The sequence below is a fragment of the Limulus polyphemus genome, unplaced genomic scaffold (assembly GCF_000517525.1).
Source record: "Limulus polyphemus unplaced genomic scaffold, Limulus_polyphemus-2.1.2 Scaffold3, whole genome shotgun sequence".
Lineage (NCBI taxonomy): Eukaryota > Metazoa > Arthropoda > Merostomata > Xiphosura > Limulidae > Limulus > Limulus polyphemus.
Window position 1 is genome coordinate 545,794 of NW_013665613.1, and position 20,827 is coordinate 566,620.

At 33.5% G+C, this 20,827-nt stretch overlaps 1 protein-coding gene across 1 annotated transcript; it reads right to left on the reverse strand.

Annotated features, from left to right (window-relative positions):
- Nucleotides 1-375: 375 nt before the first annotated feature.
- On the reverse strand, nucleotides 376-20,193 carry LOC111088675. Its single transcript, XM_022399436.1, has 5 exons — nucleotides 19,859-20,193; nucleotides 18,896-19,559; nucleotides 10,337-11,190; nucleotides 2,744-2,878; nucleotides 376-1,705 (listed from the first exon to the last, which is right to left on the reverse strand). Exons 2-5 carry the CDS (start codon nucleotides 19,529-19,531, stop codon nucleotides 1,357-1,359), a joined length of 1,974 nt encoding a protein of 657 aa, XP_022255144.1. The 5' UTR covers nucleotides 19,532-19,559; nucleotides 19,859-20,193; the 3' UTR covers nucleotides 376-1,356.
- Nucleotides 20,194-20,827: the final 634 nt, after the last annotated feature.

The window sequence follows — 20,827 nt, forward strand, 5'->3', positions numbered from 1 at the left end:
TTTAAAGATCTTACTTCAAAACTATAACGGTAAATTTAATGTGAAGTTCACCATTTAATAAAAACAAACATTCAAAAGTCTTTATTGCAGTTTTTCAAGTATCATACCAATATTATTCAAGAAAAAACTAACTAAAATATTGATTCATCATCCTTATAAAATCACAATCACCTATGATTTTTTTTGTACACAAAGAATTTGATGATACCAAGAAGTACTGAGACAAGAATGGATTTCCCATTGATATGATCAATGACAATTTAAACAAGCAAAACTTTATTGAGCAATCTAAACAAGTCTAAGATTTCAGCATTTATTGATTTATCTTATCTTGTTAGATATTTTGTATTTTAAAGAACAGCTCAATAAGTTTATTCACAAAGTTTACTCATGCATACAGTTTCAATGCATTTTTAAACCAGGATGGCAATTGGAGTATTTTCTCAAATACAGAAACATTATACTGCCACAGAAGACAGTTAATGTAACTTACCAATTTATGTATCCTTAATAAGCAAAAGACTATGTATATTATTTCCACAATGAGATGGCTATAAACTTGTGTGATAACATAAGCAAATATCAAAGTTCCTATCTGACGGAAAATACTCAAACACATCTTAAGTGACAGTGATGCAGATGTTGATTTTAATCAAATTCTTAATTAAGGCCAACAATGAAAAAAATTCTTAAACAAAGAGAACATGTTTATGTAAATATGCACCCACATACATATTTTCTTACATTTACTGTGAGTTAGAAATTAATAAATCTACTTTACATAATGTAAATCATTTTAAAAGCACATTAATTATTCTAATAGTTTATCTGGTACTCCACTGTGTATATCTTTTGTAACTTGCAACATGTGAATTTGATTAACTAAAAATAATATTTATACTATTGTAAACACATGTACATACATCTATATACTCATGTACGTGTGTGTATAAATAAATGTGTTTTCATGTATGTACATAACAGATATTTATAAGCAGAAAACTGCTGTATGTATTCATTATAAATCTTTATATATATTTAGGTATTTGTAACTAATATGTCATTTTGGCCACTGTAATATTATTTTCATCTAATGGTTCTCAAAATGTATGTCAATTTTTGAATCAATATGACCTTTTGCAATCGCTAAAATCAAATACCAGAGTTTATAACAAATTTAAAATATTTTTTATATTTTGATTCTGAATTTTGTTTAAATTTTGCATAAACACTCACATATAAACAGTTTGACACATTACGTCTCATATATGGGAGTTTTATCATACATGTTAATTTTAGCTACTAAGTAAAGTACAACTGCCATTTTCAGTGTTTTGTAAAGAAAAAACATACAGGTCAGATTCTTCGGTGTTTTAGTGATTTAGCAACTGCCCCTCTCTCTTTCTCAGAAAACCCTAAGATGCTCTCAATGGCATTAAGATGGCCTTTGTTATCCTTTTCTGTAAGAAAATAATAAACAGCATCTTTCAAAAACTTCAGTGTATACTCAGCCTGATGATGAGGTGATCCTGTGGTAGCTTTGCGATATAACTCACTTCGATACAACTCTTTGGCTTGTTCTAATTCCTGTTTGGTTTGACGCAGTTGTTGTAATAGTTCAGGTACCGATATCTTCTTTGGTGCTTGTTGTGCAAATTCTAGTACCTCATCAGCATGCTCAAATTTTGCTGCTTCTTGCCCTTTTCTAGGAGATACAGTAAGCGTAACTGTGATAATGTTTTCATAACAAATCAAAGAATACAAAAAATCATTATGCTTATGCTTTTCTCATACATATATTCTACATGTTCACATTTTTGTAATAATCACTTAAGTTTTCACACATATAAGCAATGCTACTAAGATAAAAAATAAAAAAAAAAGTGAACCGAAGTGCACAAGGAAGCTACAAAGTGTGCTTCACTAAAAAGTATATTTCCTTCACTTGCATGCATACAACATAAGCCAGAATACCCTGTTTATGTATGCAACTCACACTGTATAATATACTTAACTGAGATGTGACAACAAAAATCTTACAGTTAAAGTGATACAAAGAAATATTTATGTATACAGTAATGAAAAAAATGAGTAATTCCCAAAATAAATAGGAAATAACAAAAGGAAAAAGAAGCATTTTTCTTAAGTGCTGAACAGTTAATTACCCCAAAATTTGGAATATTTAAGCACCTATACCCAGAACACTTGATGCAATACCAAGTGATGTTTGGAATGACCTGTGTTTCAGAAGGTACAGTAAAACTTAGACAAATACAATAATACATAATACACACATTCAGAATTACAAGTAGCTATCAAAATCACATGTATTAGCCACACCTTGAAATTCAGAGTCATCAACAGATTAAAATTTTCTAAACAATTAACTGCAGTTCAATTAATAATTTAAATCTGAATACTTCAATTTAAATTAAGTTAAACTTATCTATTTGAGTATAAGGATAGCCTTGTGCTATTTATAGTATAGATTTCCTAACATTACAGATGAAAACATACTCAAAAACGTTCAATATTAAATTCTCTGGTAGACCATAAGATGATACATGTAATTATTGTGAGTGGAACATTTACATTAATCCTTCAAAGTCAATATAATAGTCATATTATCTTGTATACACTTAATAGTTTAGCAGAAAATATGATAGAATAAAAGAGAATGCTTTTCTGGTAATAAACTGTATTTGTATTATACCTCCGAAGAAACTGTTAACACCATACAAACCTGTACATTTTGAGGTACATTTGTTTGTGCCATTCCTCCTGAGCTGAAATGTCTTTCTTCAACTTCACTACTTGATTTTCCAAGCACTTAATTTGATCAAGAGCTTTTTCATACATAGGCTGTAGTTCAAGGTACCTGAAAAATTTAACATTATGGTATATAAAACAGAGTATATCTAGAGTATAAATGTTATCTTCATAACACAAAATAAAAAAAAAAAAATGTATCAAAAACAATGAATATAACTTAACTGTGTGTCTACTTGGATAAGCAAAGCTGTTCAATTCATGGAGTGGTGTTTGTGATGCACAAATGAGAGCATTTTCAAAAGACAACAAGATTTTGTATTTTTCATTAATTCTAATTTATATAAATATGATAAAGCAACAAGGTCATGATACTAAATGCACTGTGAATATTGTCAGACCATAGTAACAATTTTGTTTCACATGACATCTGAATGGGCTTTCTTTTATTATAAAAATGGAAATATGGTTAAAGTTATATACCTTCATTAACTTTCTTGGAGTCCCCCTGCCTCTCCCCTTAGGACTGCAAACTGGGGAATTCTGATGTACAATCAAGGATGTTTTTTGTTGTTATATGTTTAGTGAAATAATATTGATTTACTGTATTTACCACAGTTTAAAAATCCTCATAAAGACAACATTTTAGTAGCATCCAGTGAAAATAAAAATGTTCCTTTGGAGTTAAGAGCTCATTATTCTTTGGTTAGAGATGTTACAAAATATTGTCTGGCATAAATCTTATATTCCTTTGCTGATATCTGAATTTTGGCTGGTAATATGAGACTGAAATTGCAGAACACCAATTTCAGAGAGAATATGACAGTGCAATGGGAATATCAAATAAGTTTAAGAAATAATAAAAATAAAGCTGTAAGGTGTTCTCCATCTTGGTTGGAGCTATGAAATATCATATGCAGAATGGTCTTCTCATCTCCGATGTCTCAAATACTACACATTGAAGTAAAGATGGAAGTGAAAAAGTACCCACTAAGGCATTTTTAATTACTAGAAGGTATCCTCTGTTCACTTCCAGAACTCTGTCATTAAGCACCAATGCAATGGGTGGAATTTTTCTCTAGAACAACTGTGAAGGTGAATATAATATGCATGATTCCTGACCGGATGAATCCATTCAGACATGGAGTCTCGTTTTATAAAGGAGAGACCGTAATGCTCCTCTAACTGTTAAAAAGGGGAATTGGACAGGATAGATATACCTGGATTATTATGCATATCATAAGTAGGGATTGTGTGGTAACTAAGCAGGTAACAGAAAAGAACTCACCTGCTAGGGCCTCCATGGGTGTTGAAGAATCACTAGAGGAAATTGGAATCTTAAAGCTAAAGAAAGACAGTGTGCTGTAAATAAAATTATATGAACATGTTCCGATTTGTACACATGCCAGCCTGCAGAATACACTCTAAAGTCTATTGTGACAGGATGACAAAGACATCATCAAATGCTAAATTGATGAAATTTAACCTGAAATATACTTTTAAGGTGATTTGGAACACCACTGTAAACAAGCTGGCTCAATAGTGGAAGCACGACTCCAGGAGTTTGATTTGTTTTAAGGTATAAACAATTGTTTCCAAAACTTTGTGAAAGATTCAGTACATGTGAAATAACAATAAAGAGCCTTGACAGGACATAAAAAAAATGATCCTCCAAACAATAATCAAGATCAATCAGAGCAGGTTAGAAACAGTTGTGAACCATTTGCTAAATTACAAATGCTAGAAGTTTTGGAAAACAGATATTTCTTATATACCTAAAGATAAAGAAACATAATAACAAATGCATAATAGAGATTTAAAGAAGAACTGTTGAATAAATAAGGCCATGAAATTATTTAATGCTAACAGTCCAGTGAGATGACCAAATAAGGATATGAAAAACTCAGAGTACACAAATCACTTGGAAATACATTCCAGACTGTAACATGAGAAGTAGAAGTTTGCAGTCCTTCTTAGAGGTGGCGAATAGATATGATTCCATGAGAGAAAGTAATGAATGTTTATGATATTGGACACCAGAGCTAGAGTAAGTGCCTTTAAAAAAAAATTGAGCATTTAGCTATCTAAAACAAAGAATTTAACAATTTGGATGTCGGGTTATTTCAAAATAGTTTTGAAACTTTTAATTCAGACAACCCCTTGAATATATTGAATTAAACTTCTTTTTGTGTTGCGATAATCAGACTCTGAGTGAATTGTTTCTTCCCAAAGTAAACTCCTCGAATTGGTGGTTTGTGTGCTTAACCCATAACCTGGTAATAAATAAATTTACTTGTAACTTGTGTAAAGTCAAACCAAAACAACTACATCTACCAGCCATCTATTACGCTTATCTTCTCTTGCAGCCTAAGTGTGAAGTATAAAGGCTCAATATGAGTATAAGGCCTTCCAAGAAATTAAAGTACATAAAGCATCAAGGAAATAAGTATCAGAATGTCTTTTGCCCAATGCAAATAATTCAAGAAAATGATTTCAGGGAAAGGTGATGCAGCAAACAAAACATTAAGGGTGCAATAGAAGTGAAGAAATACAAGACTAAATCCAAGGCCAATTTACAAAAACGTCTGGGAACTTGGGGTTTGAAAGCAAAAAGCTTGAAAAAGTTCTTTAAATAATAGGTATCTCCAAGTGGTAGATAAGACAGTGCTACCTATCAGTGGGAAAATCTGATAAGCCACAATCATGAAATAAATACATATAGAAAGAAGCAATCTGCTGAGGAGTTCTCAGACAATAGACCAAACAACAGCCAGTCACTGTAGAAAATGGACATTTGAGGTTGGCATACAAGATGTTTCCATATGGTATTGAGACTGGTTCTCCTTGAGAAAGCCAATGTAACAAGGGAAACCATGGTTGAGCTGACAATAGTAATGCAATAAGGAAAACCCAGTACTTTGAGCAACTAATTTTGGCAAGTACCCAAGGAAGAAGGCAGATAGACAGGTTAGTGTAAAGGTAGAGGTTCTCCCAACATTGACACAGGGCATTCACTGCCAAAGAATTTGGACCTGGAATTGAAGACCAATAAGGTGGAATAAGAGAACTGTCTGACTTAGCAAATGCATCAGTATTCATACAACCCAAACATTTGCACAGACAATGAAAAATCAAGGAGTGGAAGGTCCACTTCATGAAGAGAAGCTAATAATCTTGAGATAGAGAAAGTGTAAAAATGTTCATCACTTCAGGAATGTGAAAGGCTCAAAGGTGAACAAGTTGAAAATGAAGCCAAAGAAGTACAGAAACTGTAACAAAAGCAAAGGCTGAAAGAACAAGTACCACTTTTATTGTTGATTTAAACTGCCACTATAGAATTATCTGTGTAAATGAACAAAGAATGATGGTATAGAAGAGGCAGAAGTTCAATTCAAACATGCTGAGCAGCCCAAAGTTTATGCATGGTGATATGAGCTGTTGCTTCCTGAGCAGTCCAAGAACCAGAATGACAGTGATGCCCCAACATTGTGCACAACCCATAAGAGACATATCTATAAAAAGACAAAGGTTGAAAGGACAAGAAAGAAAATGAGAATCTGCTGTCTTAAACTTTTGATTCAACCAAAACTGTAAAAATTTGAGTAATAAAAGAAATAGATATGCTGTGTGACGATATGTCTGAATTCAGATCCCACTAAGAAACAAGGTCCTGTTGGAGGTATCCACAAACAAAGAGTTTCATATTATAAAGGAGAGACCATGATGCCCCTGTAATTGTTTAAAGGGGTGTTAGAACTGGTTCTCCATGAGTAGAATCTTGAACCAAAATAAAATTCACTTGACTGGATTGTACATCCACCTTTATCATACAGTGTCCACAATGGAGAAACTTTCAAAAAACAATTTTATGTTTAGAAACAAGATGTCTGCATGTAATGACTGAGTTGGGAAATGTCTATGATTGATCACCAATCTTCTTGTTTCTTCAGAACGAAAGAGATAGGAGTAAAGACCTGAAAAAGTGCAAAAAATAATTCCACCTGCATCTTTCTGAAGGAGATTTGAGACTTCCTGATCTAGAATTTGTAACCTCAAATTTCTGCAAAGACAAAATGGTACAGGCAAGAAACTCTTTCTGGGTCAGCTAAAATGTTGGGGGGGGGGGGAGATGAGTATTTTGCAACACAGTATGACAGGCCAAGGTATTGAAAAATCATAAAAGCTACATAGTAAAAGAAAATAGACCAGTGAGAGTCAAAGCTAATGGATATTCACTAAAATAATTGGGAGAACAAGAGTAGCTAATAACTAACAATTGTGCTGGAGAAGAAAGACAAATAAGACAAATCATAGTGTTCAGGGTAGAAAACTGCCAATGAGTCAAACCAGAAAACCAAGCAAAAGACTCTCTCTCTCTCTCACAATAACCAATATCAAGAACAAGAACTTGAAAAGTAGGATGAGCAGTGAAAGATAAGATAATCCTGCAAAAATGCCACCCACATCAGAATTGTGAGGAATTTGAATACTAGTAACATTTTGCTGATTTCTAAAAGCATCAGCAATGGCCTGAGCATCAGAAATAACTAAATTCAAGAACTGAGTCATCCAAAATGACACTAGCACCTCAGATATACCACAAATTGGTTCAAAATTTAAAATAGAACACATCTGAGAAAACAAATCAATCAGACTAGAAGAAGCTTCAAGATTAGGGCTAGCTGACAAACTCTGCTCTTCAACATGAGCATCTACATGATTGTGAACTCAACCACAGATATCAGCAGGCAACTCAGCACTAACAACATAAATATGATCAATAAGGATTAAAAAGTGTAAATTTCCCTACATGCCAGCTAGCCAAACCTTACAAGATATTACTGAGATTACAAATGAAAATACTATTAGTGTCAAAAGTATCCAAATGATGAGTTAATGCCATCTAAACATTTTTCATGAGTAATAATTGACATTATGTACTCTTAGTCAGTTTATTATACAAGATTGACTTCATTAATTTATACTTTTAGATTTGATCTATAGAGTTAGCTTATTTAAATCAGAAATACTTAATAAGTTGGAATGTCTGAACTGAATCCATCCATTTAGAAATATTACTGTCAAAATATTTTCCTAAATCATTAACATATCACACAGTTCACATCCTATAATAGGCTATTGAAGAATCCAAGTAACCACATTTTCTCAGTCAGAAAAATATCCATTTACCAGTCCATCACTTTTTGCTTTTTATCATATTAAACCAATTTCTTATCCACTTCTTAACTTTTTCACCCAAACAATAAACATCCTCTCAACTAATCAATCTTTTATAAGGCCCTTTATCAGTAGCTTTCTTAAAGCCAAAGTAAACAACATCAATGGAATACCCTCTCCCAATCCTTAATTAAATGTCAACTTTGCAAACTTCTTTCAAAGTTCTTCTGAAAACAGTTTCCAAACTTGTTAACAATAAGTGAAACTAATAAGTTATGGTTTCCCATATCCTACTTGGAATCTTTATTTTTAAAAACAAGCATCACCTTGGTACTTTTTCAGTCTTCAAGAACTTTCCTATGAAGATGTACAGAAAATATATTTAAAACCTAAACAAACTATTTGCTAAGCTTCTTCAAGGTCTTAGGATAAAAATAGTCAGGCCTACAATCTGATCTTTTGAACTAGCTTGAGAATAAAAGCCATACAAATCAAATTTGATGTTTTGAACCAAGAGACTTTAATAATCCCTCTTTATCCTTAATGACTAACTTTTTTTTTTTTTTTTTTTGTCTATAAAGCTAAGCATCTACAATTTTAAAAGCGAATTTCATATTGTTATATATGCTAGAAGTAGTTCATTTATTAAAGTTTAATTTTGGTTGGGACATAAAATTTTGTAAAAATATACATTTCTTTCTGTGGCTAACTTGATTGAACTAACTAGAAAAAGCTTCATTACTATTCTACACATTCAGATTAAACAATAAATTTCTCTCTCAGCATATCTTGTAGTTTCTGAAACTTAACATTTCTAAAATCATGGACATTTTTATTATTTCTGTATATAGTATCAATAAATTAATCAGATTAAACATTAATGTTATGATCACCACATCCTCTTTAGTACTATGTGTAGACACAAGGTCTCAAATATTGAATCTTCCAATTTCTTGAGTAATGTCCAAGGCAGTCAAAAACCTGGCAAAAACCACTCTAGTAAAATATCTCAAAATTAAACAACACAAAACCTTGCCCTCTGATGTGAAAGGAAGAGTAAAAAAAATTAAAAATTATATGAAAAAGCCTTCGTAAACAGCTAAAATATAAACTACTGGCACAACAGGTAAAAAATGATAGGTTGCAAACAGCTTTCACTAGGGTGAAGAAACAAAATGTTTCTTTAAAACTTGACTTATTTCTGAACTAATGAAAATGTAAACCACAAAACGTGTCTCTCAACCCATGAACTTTGTCAAGAAAAAGTGATTATATTGTCTGAATACAGTGCTTATACACAGTACCTGCATAGAGGGTGTGTGAGGGCCGGTGTAAAGTTTTGCAGAGCAGTCAAGTGGGGTATATAAAGAGTGTAACACGCGAACACAATGTTAGATGGCAAAGATGGAGATCGAGAAATAGCTACAAGTATCAGCGAAGGTATGTATGTTTTGGAAATACTTTACATATAGTTTTCTGCCAATCTATACATAACTATGAACAGATTCATTTGACAGGAATTGAAGTTTAATGATGAACAGTAGAATGATGGCAGCAACAATGAACATTTGATACGTGTGTGTACAGTAACAAACATTCCATCTACAGCAAACCATATTGAACAGGGTAAAATATTAGGTACAAAAATGTATAAAGTTCAAATGTTTTATAAAGAGTAACTAAAATACAGAATAAAAGAATGATGTAAATTAAAGAACAAACAAATAAACAAGAAAGAATATGACAATGCAATAGCTGTAACAATATTATACAAGTTATTCAAAACAGACTTAATGGTAGTGAAGCTGTGTTATTATTTAAAGTTGGGAGTTCATTTATAATAGATAAACTTTCTTTAATTAAAAGTTCAATACTGGATGATCCAGATGAGATGACTTTGAAATTCATAATCAAAATGGGGCAGTTGTTTTCACTATGTGTGTGAATTGTGGAGTCTGGTGGATTTGATAGTTTTTTTTTTACCAGTTCTACTTGATACTACCATATGTTTGAGGCTCGCAGGTGTTATTAGCATATAGTATTGTCAATGTAAGAATTAAATGTTTGTTACTGTACACACGTGTCAAATGTTCATTGTAGTGGCCATCGTTCTACTATACATAACTATGTATTTGAACATGATTTTATCCATGTGTATATACAACAACAAAATATTCAATTGCACATACACTTGTACACTGTACATGTATTTCCACATATAACATGTGCATACAATTCATTATGTATAAGCTGTATGACCTTTTATTTGTTTATTATCTAATTATATTTTCAACATATCAGCTAAACTCAGTAAGTGCTATTCTTATACATACATCATACTTTTCTCAATGTTTTGTTTGTTTTTTCAAAGATAAATCAAAACCTTTACCTTGCATTAACATTGGCCAGTTTTTGTGAAAGATTTCCAATTTCATTGTCATGCTTTTCTTTCAGTTCTTGGTATTGTTTAGAATACTGAATCTTTAGTTCTTTTAGCTCCCTTTCATAGTCTTCAAATGCATCTTCTTCAAAAATGACTAAATTTTTGTTCTTGGTGCTTCCAGAAATTCTTTCACTAGTGGTACATGAACAGTTGTGTGTGTATTCATTAGATGTCCCTACTTGAACACTTTCCTTTTTATTTTCTATAACATTTGTTGTTACTGGAATATTTCGATTTAAGATTTTCAAAGATTTGTTTTCTTTAGAGGTTGAACAGTTTTCATTACTATCTGTTAAAGATGGTCTTTCAATACTCTCTTTTACTTTACATGGAGAAGGTGTCAAGCATGTTTCATGCTTTAATCTTGCATTGTCCACACAACAATCATTTCCAGATACATGTACAGATGATGTTTCATTAGATGTAAATAGAGGTAATTCTATTTCAGACAGTTGTGACTTGTCATTAATGTCAAAATGTGTTTCCTTAGTTGTTGCTTCATCTTTTGGAAATTTACATGTATTGTAATTGACATTTGAGCTAAATGTTTCTTGGTCAGAACTACAAGTATCATGCATTTCACTAGGTGAAGATAATGATCCCACATCTGAAAGAATCCCACTGTCTTCTAAATACAGAGACTTTTCAACATTAGTACTTCTTTCAATCACCAAATCAACTTCCTCCATTGTATCTGAAGAGTCAGAAATTTGAGCTGACAAAAAATGCCTAGGAGCATCTATTTCATTTAGCACAGGTGATGTTGAGACAAGTGTTCTTCTTGATCCTGTATCTGGTTGCTGGATAAAACAACATACATTCAGTGTTTAAAAGTTCATTAATAATATGCCCAAAAGTTCCCTACTTAAAAATATTACACACAGAGGTGTATCTGTGTGGCATGTGACACCAATTATTAAATGCTAATATACTGACATCTGTAGATACAAATGTATATTATTTGCTACTGATCAACTACCATATCTCTTTTAAAGGCAGATATTAAGTTTTTTCTTAGGACTATAGTTACAAGAATTTTAATCGAGTTGGTTTTTGCTAATGTATAAATGTAAGTACAGTGAATGTGATTCACAAGCCAGGATACTACAGCTCTTACTGATGCAAAATGCATTGGAGATGCATGTAAAAACACTGTTATGATATTGATATATGCATTCTTATATCAGCTTTGCCTTTAGAATAAGAATAGTATTTTTGACTTAGAAATGTTATAATAATTTTGGACTCAGTTTTACAGAAATATATTCTCTGTTTCCTATTTTGCTAACTGGTGAAGAATATCCCTGTTCACAGCCATTGGCAATAGATAAAAGGAACATGTACCAATACAAATGCATGACATAATGAAACATGAGCAAAGATACAACCAAGCACATGTAATGTGCTGAGACTTGCATGATTTTTTCTTTAAGTATCCATTTCAGAACAAACAGGTTTCCAAGTCTTTCTTGCAATTCTTTTCTTTTGAATATTGAAGTTAACTTTCCAATTTTATCAATAAAGTAACCTTGTGTTTTTTGGTATTCATTGCCATACAAAACGTTCCAATTTGACAACTACAGATACCTACATAGGATAATAGTTCATGCACAAAAAAGGTACATGTAACTAACACTGGATAAATAGCAATGTGTTATATTTCTACCAATTTCAACGACATATAGGAATCAGGGTTTGCAATAGTACCGGCAGTACCAGGTTGCTGGTGCTGGTATTCAAGCATCTCTAATCATGTGACTTGAGCAGTTAGAAATTTAACTATTCTTTCCATGGGATAATGTTTTTCCACATCAAACCAAATTGTCAATTATCTGTAAGCACATGTGGTATGATTACTATGGCAATGAATCAGTTGAAATCTAGACTTTCTATTGGTTATAAATTTAATGGGAGTCAGTCTCAGAAAAATCTATTAGCAACTTGTAAATCAGAGCATGTCAGAGGTAAGTGTGGAAAGTGGTTTCTGAATTTTCATTGATTACTCTTTAGCCCCATAAGATTGAAGAATATAAAAATATAGCTTCAGAATATCAATGATGAAATTATAGAGAATATTCTACATTACCTTTCATAGGTTTCTAGGGGGTGGACAAAAAAATCTAGAAGAGGAGATGGCCCAAGAACAAATATACAAATTCTCACACTAGGAGAATTTAAGGTTGTTTATAAATATTATCTTATACATTTAAGAACTTAAAAGTTATATAATATTAAGATTTGATTCATTATCTATGGTTTGATATCAAGTTTGTTTATATGCCATGATAATTAAGTAGTTTAATTACATTTTGAATATAACTCACTAAAACATTGTGACATGTGCAGTTTGACCTGCCCGCATGCACCTACATAATGTGCAATTAGTCACGTAGGCACATTTACATTCTCTTCCAGAGCGTGGGAGTTACCAGTTTCCCATATTTCATGCTACTGCCAATTTTCACCGAGATTCTCTTATAGACTAAAGTATGAACTTAAAACTACCACATCAAACATTTATAATTCTGTGAAAAGCAAAGCTGAAATACCAGAGGAGACAGTCAGTTAAAACTCTGAAGATGAGACATGTGATAACAGATACTATTCTTAATATATGATATACTATAAACCAGCACCAGTACCACCAATACTGATGGGCCGGTACTGGTACTGACTGCAAACCCTGATAGGGATCATACAACTTTGGCTACTCATAGTGTTATGTCTATAATATGTAGTTTGAATGATCAGAGGAGATTGATTCACATTATGTCAGATATCTGCAGATCTTAGAAAATAAGGAGAATCTATTTATGTAAGTTATTTTTCATTGAGTTTCTCTCCTTCAGGTTTTTGATTTAAATCTTATTTTAACATTAAATTTGTTTTCTTCCCTTGAGTGTTCATATTTTGTAACAACAATACATGTACAACTCATAAAATGTTTTTATTTACTTAAGCCAATGAGATTATCTGGAAACAATAGGATCAGGATACCCTTTTATCTATCCACTTCAGCAAATATTATGTGGAAGGTACATGCATGTCATGAGTTCAAAAACTGCAGATATGATCTACAGCTTCTGACTGTCACTTGTCTTTTTAATCTTTTTATTAAGTTAATGAACAGCCACACTTCATCTTTAAATAGATCAGCTTACTTGTAGCATTTATTTTAACATTTTCCTTAAATAAAAGGCAATTCAGAAATACTACTCACTACTTACCTCTCCTCAAAACAAATATCTAATACTTCATGCAATTGATAAAAAGTTTTTGTGAATGCACCAAGTCTTTGAATGAAACTTCCAACTCTATACATAATAACATGTTCTGCAACAATCTATAACTCAATCAGCATTAGGCTATACCCACCACTAGGAAGGCAACAAATCCTTGAGCACTTTGCATATACCAAATTTCATTCTTGATGAGACAAATAGTTAGTGATTCTATGGAGAGGTGATTACCTATCTGAAATACGTTTCCAGGTAAGGAAAATGTTAACTTCAAAAATGCTACTCACTTCTCCATAGAACAAATAGCTAGGTGGAGGGAACAGTGTAGAAAATTAAATTAAAGAGATGAGCTCCTTTCTGAGAATAATGCAACAGAAAGGGAAAACTTATGGAGTGTATCACCCACAAAGTTGGAGTGTCCTAGTAGGAGCATCACTATGTGGGAGACAACATTCATCCAAAGTAAAAAATAACCTTTGCTCAAACAAATGGTACCGCAGAAGGATACTGTCAAAAGATCGATCCTCCTGTGTGGTGGTAAAGTGTTGCAAAGGCGAGGGGAATGTAAAGGCTACAAAACTGGCCTGTATATCTCAGGGGTTGACAGACTATGTACATGTAATGTGATTATGGCAATAAATCAAGCTATACAATATACATAAAATACTTAGATGATATACTTAACAGATTAAGCAGGTACAGGGACGAATCATCCCAGGCCTGCATCCTGGGGAAAAAGCAAGATCCATCTAGCTGTATACCACTATTGGGAATGTTCCAGTTCTTAATGTAGGGGTGACCTGTACTATACCTCTAGTTAGACACCCTTAAACTTCTTCCAAGCAAGATGTGTGTCCATTCAGTGTAATACCAGTGACACTATACTAACCTGAAGAGGAACTTTCTATAACAACCTCCCTAACAACTTTGTACTGGGGAAACAATGATTATTCCATTCCACTAGTAGAAAAGGAGAGCAATTTGCATAGGCAAAAAACTCAAGAGTGGTATAGAAATCAAAGAGGAATAACCTAACATCTGCATAAAATTTCAAACTGAAAGACTATGCTATGGATTATCACAAACTGGAGCAGCAGGAGATGGCAAGAAACCACAACCAGTGCTGCTTTTTTTTTCAAGTAGCAGTATGACTTGGAAGATAAATGTATAAACTGCTGTGGCACTCAACAGCAAGCACTGAGCAGAGGCAAATTGGTTTAACACTTCCTGTTATCCCTTATGTGATGTGGATTTCAGGAAAGATAAGGATTGCCTGTGAAGCAACATCAACCAGGTGGTGAGTTCCATTGTTTTCAGTATATATATTCTCTGTGTAGAAGATTCAAGACAAAGATATATTGAATAAATCACCTCCTAAGAGTCTCTGGGAAGATTGGAGACTGTTGGGACACAAAACCCAGATGCAAAAGAAACTACAATGTGTAAGTAGTATGACAAAATGGTGTGGGATGTCTACCATATAATTACCTGCAATATCTCATTCAGTAGACAACTATGGACAAAGGCAAAAGAAGCCAAGAGATGAAAAACTTGATGGAAGGTGGCATGGGAAAGCCAAAAGAAGAATCTCCCAAAAAGAAATAGACAAGTCTGAGGAGTTCTTTAAACTAAAATGTCAAACAGAAGGACATATAAAACAAGAAGAATCCCATGACAAAATAAGATTATGTCAAATGCCTCAAAATTGACCAGTGTGAATGAAATAACAGCAAACTACCCACACAGCACAAATATGGCTAAGGTCTGAACAATCATGCATTGGAGAAAACATGTCATCACTCTCTCAAGTAGCTCAAATATTTAGGAAGAAGCAGTCTGGGAATAAAATAAACCTGGCCTTGTAGGAAATGTCTGTGGGAAAAATATCAGAACAGCTCTCAGAATCAAGAATGAGAAGAAAATACATCTTATTATACAGATGATACAGGAAACAGATGGCCAAAGATTTGAATGGAGGGCATTTAAGAGTCCTGAGAACCAAACAGAAGATCCAGTTTGGAAAAGGAAACAAATGAGGAGAATTACTTATTAGAAAGGCTCAGAAGAGGTTGATAAGAACCAGGGCGAGAAAGTACAATGAACATGATAAAGTAATTGAGATGAGGAACAGTTGGGGAACCCAGAGGAAAGGAATGGTAAGTGGAACAGTCTTAACTATCCATTTGCAGTGATAACTTGCAAGGGAGGATGTCTAACAAAAGAAAGCAAACTACTCTGCAAGATAAACATGATGGTCTTGCAAAGAATTACTCAAAAGCCATAAGGGAAGACAAAAGCATAGAACATTGTGGTGAAAGATGGACATCAGAAGCTGATGTAAAAGGAAATCTCCAAGATAGAAGAAAGAGGTTCCATGATTGTCAAAAGGAATAGGAACAGAAATCACATTTAAGCTGGCCAAAGACAGAGAATGAGAAAAATCTGACAACTGTAAATTAAAGACAGAACCCTGGGAAGAAGTTGAAGAGGATGATAGGCATACAGAAAGAGGTGCAAAGAAAATACTGCCAGGGACACAGAGTGTGGGACTGGTTACCAAAAAAAGTGGAAGCTTGGTGTAAAGTACTCACATATGCAATAATAAGAGGATTACTTAAGTGGGAACAAATCCACAGAAAATCAAATGTAAGGAACATTCTAGAATAATAATTCAGTCCAGGCAAGATAGCCAATATGCCACTAAATTCAAAGCTCCAAGAACATGGAAGGTCAACAACTGTATGTTGCTATCCTGAGTGCAAAAGAGAAGCTTGACAATAAAATGTGGTCCTAAAGTGAATACCTCTTATTCAAGTATAAACATTTATAAGGAACTGATGTGGAATTACACCGTAATGGAAATAGTGAAGGTATCCAGAACTCCACCTGGCTAGAGAAGCAGTCAAGTATGGGCCAGGTGGAAGTAGATGGATGCTCAGAGTAATGTAGAAATGGTCAGATCACTATGAAAGCAAGAGGTCAAGAAGTGGAGGAAGAGAAATCAGAGAAGACAGTGGAGCAAAAGGCATATTCCACTGGTCTGGTGGAATCTACTAAATGGTACACAAAAGGAAACATCCAGAGGAAAAATGGACACAAGAGAGGGAAGAGTCCCTAAATGAGACAGAATATCACCCATAAGAAAAAAGGTGATACAAATACCTTAGAAACCAGAAGTTCCATAACTAAAAAAAATAAAAGTAGAAAGTTTAGTCCATTGACCTTACCCAGCAAATATTGTAAGGACTTACAAATCAATCAAGTACTGAATGGAAGTCGAAACTCATTTATGAGCCTAACCAGACAACCCACTCGAGCAGACTCCTGAAGAACAAGAGAGGTCATAACATATGATGCCTCCCATGGCAGGGCTAGGAACTGTCAAATATTAACATTGTGTAGAAAATGAAGACCCAACGAGTGCCTTATTCCTGTGAAAGCCCTCAGAAAACAGATAGATGTGAGCTGTGAAAGACAAAAAAAAAAGCTCATGAGAGAAAACCTGTGTGATCCAAGAGTTTTCTGCAAAGTGAGTCCACAGGTGAATGAAGTGTAAGAGCCACGCTCCCACAGATGAAGTATGGGTAAGAAAACAAGTAATCACCTCACGATGATTGATCTCTGCAGAAAGGGAAGGTGACAAGTGGATTTCCCTCCAATAAAACTTTGAAAGTCTAACTCCAGATAATAAGGCATACTCATTAAGTAAATCCGAGAGACAAAGAAAACAAGCTAACTAAGCAACAGCAAAAAAAAAAAGGGACAGCATTAAGAATAGGTCAGAGAAACTTTTCCCAGTTAAGCTGTAGGGATTGTGATGTGAAGCTTCAGAAGGGTAAAGGACAGCAAGCTAAAAAGGTGAATAAGCAAAAGATGAAGATATGCAGACTGAGGGTAAAAGAGAGTCAAAGCTGAAAGAAGAGATTCAAGAGATAGGGGCACCAGAGAAGAGAGAGAAGTCCAACCTAAGGTCACAGGAAAAGTCTTAGGTTTGGAGAAGATGTAACACGTGAGAGTCAATACAAATTAAAAGGGGAAAAAACCTGTAATAATGAAACAATAAGACAAGGGAAGAAGAGGGGAAAAATAGAGTTGAGGTGCTTGCAAGAAGCTTGCATGAGAACCAGCAGAAATAGTTGGAATAAGAAAACAAGTGTCACATACCTAAGCTCTCAGAGCAGCAAAGGAAAAAAATGGGCACTACATGATCTTTATCAGGAATATAAGAACAAGAAGCAAATACAATTTAAGGGAAGAGTTGACCAAAGTCATCCAAAGACAAGACAGGCTTAGCAGAAGTTACATAAACAGGAGGCCTTTTATCCATGGTCCGAGACGAAGAAAGTAGAATAGAATTAGCCACATGGTATAGAATGGAGGTAACACTGCCTGCCATCAAATTAATTCCACCCACCATTTAAAGAAAATAAAAAAACTATGGAGGAGAAAATGAACCATGATAGGTTCCAGAAAAGTGGATATGAGAGATAGTATTAAATAAGATCCACACAAAATGAATTCATGGAAAGTATTAATATTATTATTTCAACATTCCATTTTATTTCACATACATCTGAATATCCAGGGTACTTGGGCATTGGTCATTTCTGTAGTGCCAAAACTGAGATTAATAATTGGCTTTTGCTAAAACCCAAAAACTGGGTTAATGTCAGTAGAGAATATTCCTGTCAAAGAAACCATAACACAAACTCTTAAACATGCATCCTAAACTCTTATATTGATTAAGAGAAAAAAATCAAACTAATATACAAAATATAATAATTCATATCTAAGCTCTAGCTTAAATCAATTAAAAAAATTGCATCTTTTCTTTCTCAAAATAAAGAAAATGAAGGTGGGAAAGATAACACTAATGTTAACTAACAGTTTAAAATAATAAATGCAATAATTCCATAATTCTTAATGAAAAAAGAATAAGGCTGAACACCTAAATGCTAAGGAAAAGAATGAGCTTTTGGTATTCAAAAGTACTTAAGGGTACTACTGCCCATGAAGGCTGTATCACCGTCCTACTGGTGGAGGGCTATAGTCTAATGCTGATTGCATCATAGACTGTTGCAATACATGTTATTACATATATAAAGATACGCATTTGTAATACACAATTTTTAAAATACAAGTGTGACCCCTGACATAGTCATGTAATCAATATATTACACTTAGTTTCTATTTATTTTTTAAAAAGTTAAAACTACCAATTTTAACCCATAAAATTTTTTTTTCCTAATCAAAAAGTACTACCAACCTGTAAGGAAGACCTGCGTAAACGTTCCACCTCTGCATAAAGATGTTCTATTTCAACATCCTTTACTTCACATGCTTTTGTGGCTCTAGCTAATGCAGCCTTCAACTGGTGGATTTGTCTGTTTTTTCTCTGTGTGGGTGTAAGGTATTCTTCCGGAGATTCATAAGTTCTTTGACAATGGAGAATGTATTTCTTCTCGGGGGGTACCCAATTAACTCCATAAGATGACGACCTGCTGAACACAGATCGTGGGGTGATGTCACATGACATGAAGCTGCCAGAACTTCCAAAACTTTTTAATGAGCCATTTTCACCATCAGGTGTCATTGGTGTAAAATATTCTTGACTTTGTATTGGATGTCCAATTGTCACACTACGGCTTCTGAAACACATTTCAGTGGAACCGTGGTGCTTTTGACCAACTTTGCGAATAGGAATTGGGACTCGAGATGTAATAGAATGCCTACTGTAAGGAACATGGAAGTTGAATTCCTCCAACTGTTCATTGAATGAAGGCAAAACAAGTTGTTTTCCTTTTTCCCTAAGAGACTGAGATCGCCATAGACGAGGAATGAGACTTGAAGGTAGTTTAGATTTTGATGATAAAGACTGCTGATCTTTAAAAGCATCCATCATAATTCATTACAAGAAACACTGCAAAAATCTATAAAAACAGAGAGCAAAATAAGCATGTAAATCATAATATGCTAAAAACGAGTGAGAACCGAGGCTATGATTGGCTTTAATACCCACACTCCTATCAATATCAAATGTGTTAATAAGAAAGAATAAAACTATTTAATCAAAACTCTATCCACTGTGACTGAAACAATGCTTTAGTCTTAAGTCTTTGTAAAATTATATTTCATGAATAAACCATAAATAAATTTGTTAATATTTAATAAGTAACACCCTGTATTAAATATTACCACTTCATCAGTGAATGTAAACAAATACGCCTACCTGTTCAAAACTGCCTTACTGCACCGGCAGTAACTTCGGTGACTCCTATATAAACTGCTGCCCCGAGTAAAGATTACTGCACTGCTGGTGTGTTGCAGTGTGTGTAATAACTAATATTATACAAAAACTTTCGATTTTTTTTAGTTTAACAAGTGTGATCACTTGATAGTTACTAAATTTTGACTATTGTTTCAGAAAATCAGGCTGCAACGAAATAATTTTCACTTTTTATAATAAATTTATCACTTTGCTTTCGAAGAAGTTAAATTTCTCAACTACCTTCCTTCTCTGATATCTGCATAATAACTGTAGAGTTGCCGCAACTTCTTTTCAGCATCGCTTAAAACTTCTATACTCACTCACTTGAGGGCCAGGATAATGCTCAATCTCACAAACTTTCCGCACCACTGTGTTATTAAAATAAATTGCATATTATTCTCCAATGTGGTTTTGCAACACTGAGTTATAAAGAATACTATAGATGTTTAATGGTTATATCATACCACTCTATCATTTGTGTCACATAGATCAGAAGCTAATTTCTTGACTAATATTAGAACAAAATTTGTTCACACAATTATTCTACTTTTTTTAGATTTTAATGACGTTAACTAATCCTCAAATCAAAATAATTATGGATCTATTTTCTCAAATAATCTAAAAATTTTTAGATTTGTTTGTTTGTTTGTAATTATGCAAAAAGCTACACAATGGGCTATTTGTGCTCTGCCCACCACGGGTATCGAAACCCGTATTCTAGCGTTGTAAGTCCGCAGACATACCGCTGTGCCACTGTGTGTGTGGGGGGGGGCATATTTATTAGAATGCAGTAACTTTCCATAAAAAAGATGAGAGTTTTCGTATATGTATACATAATTTGTATAGATGTAGCACAGGAAAAGAAATTGTCTGCAAAAAAGAAAAGAAAAACTGCAAAGTATCGACCATTAAATTGAGAAGCACAATTTA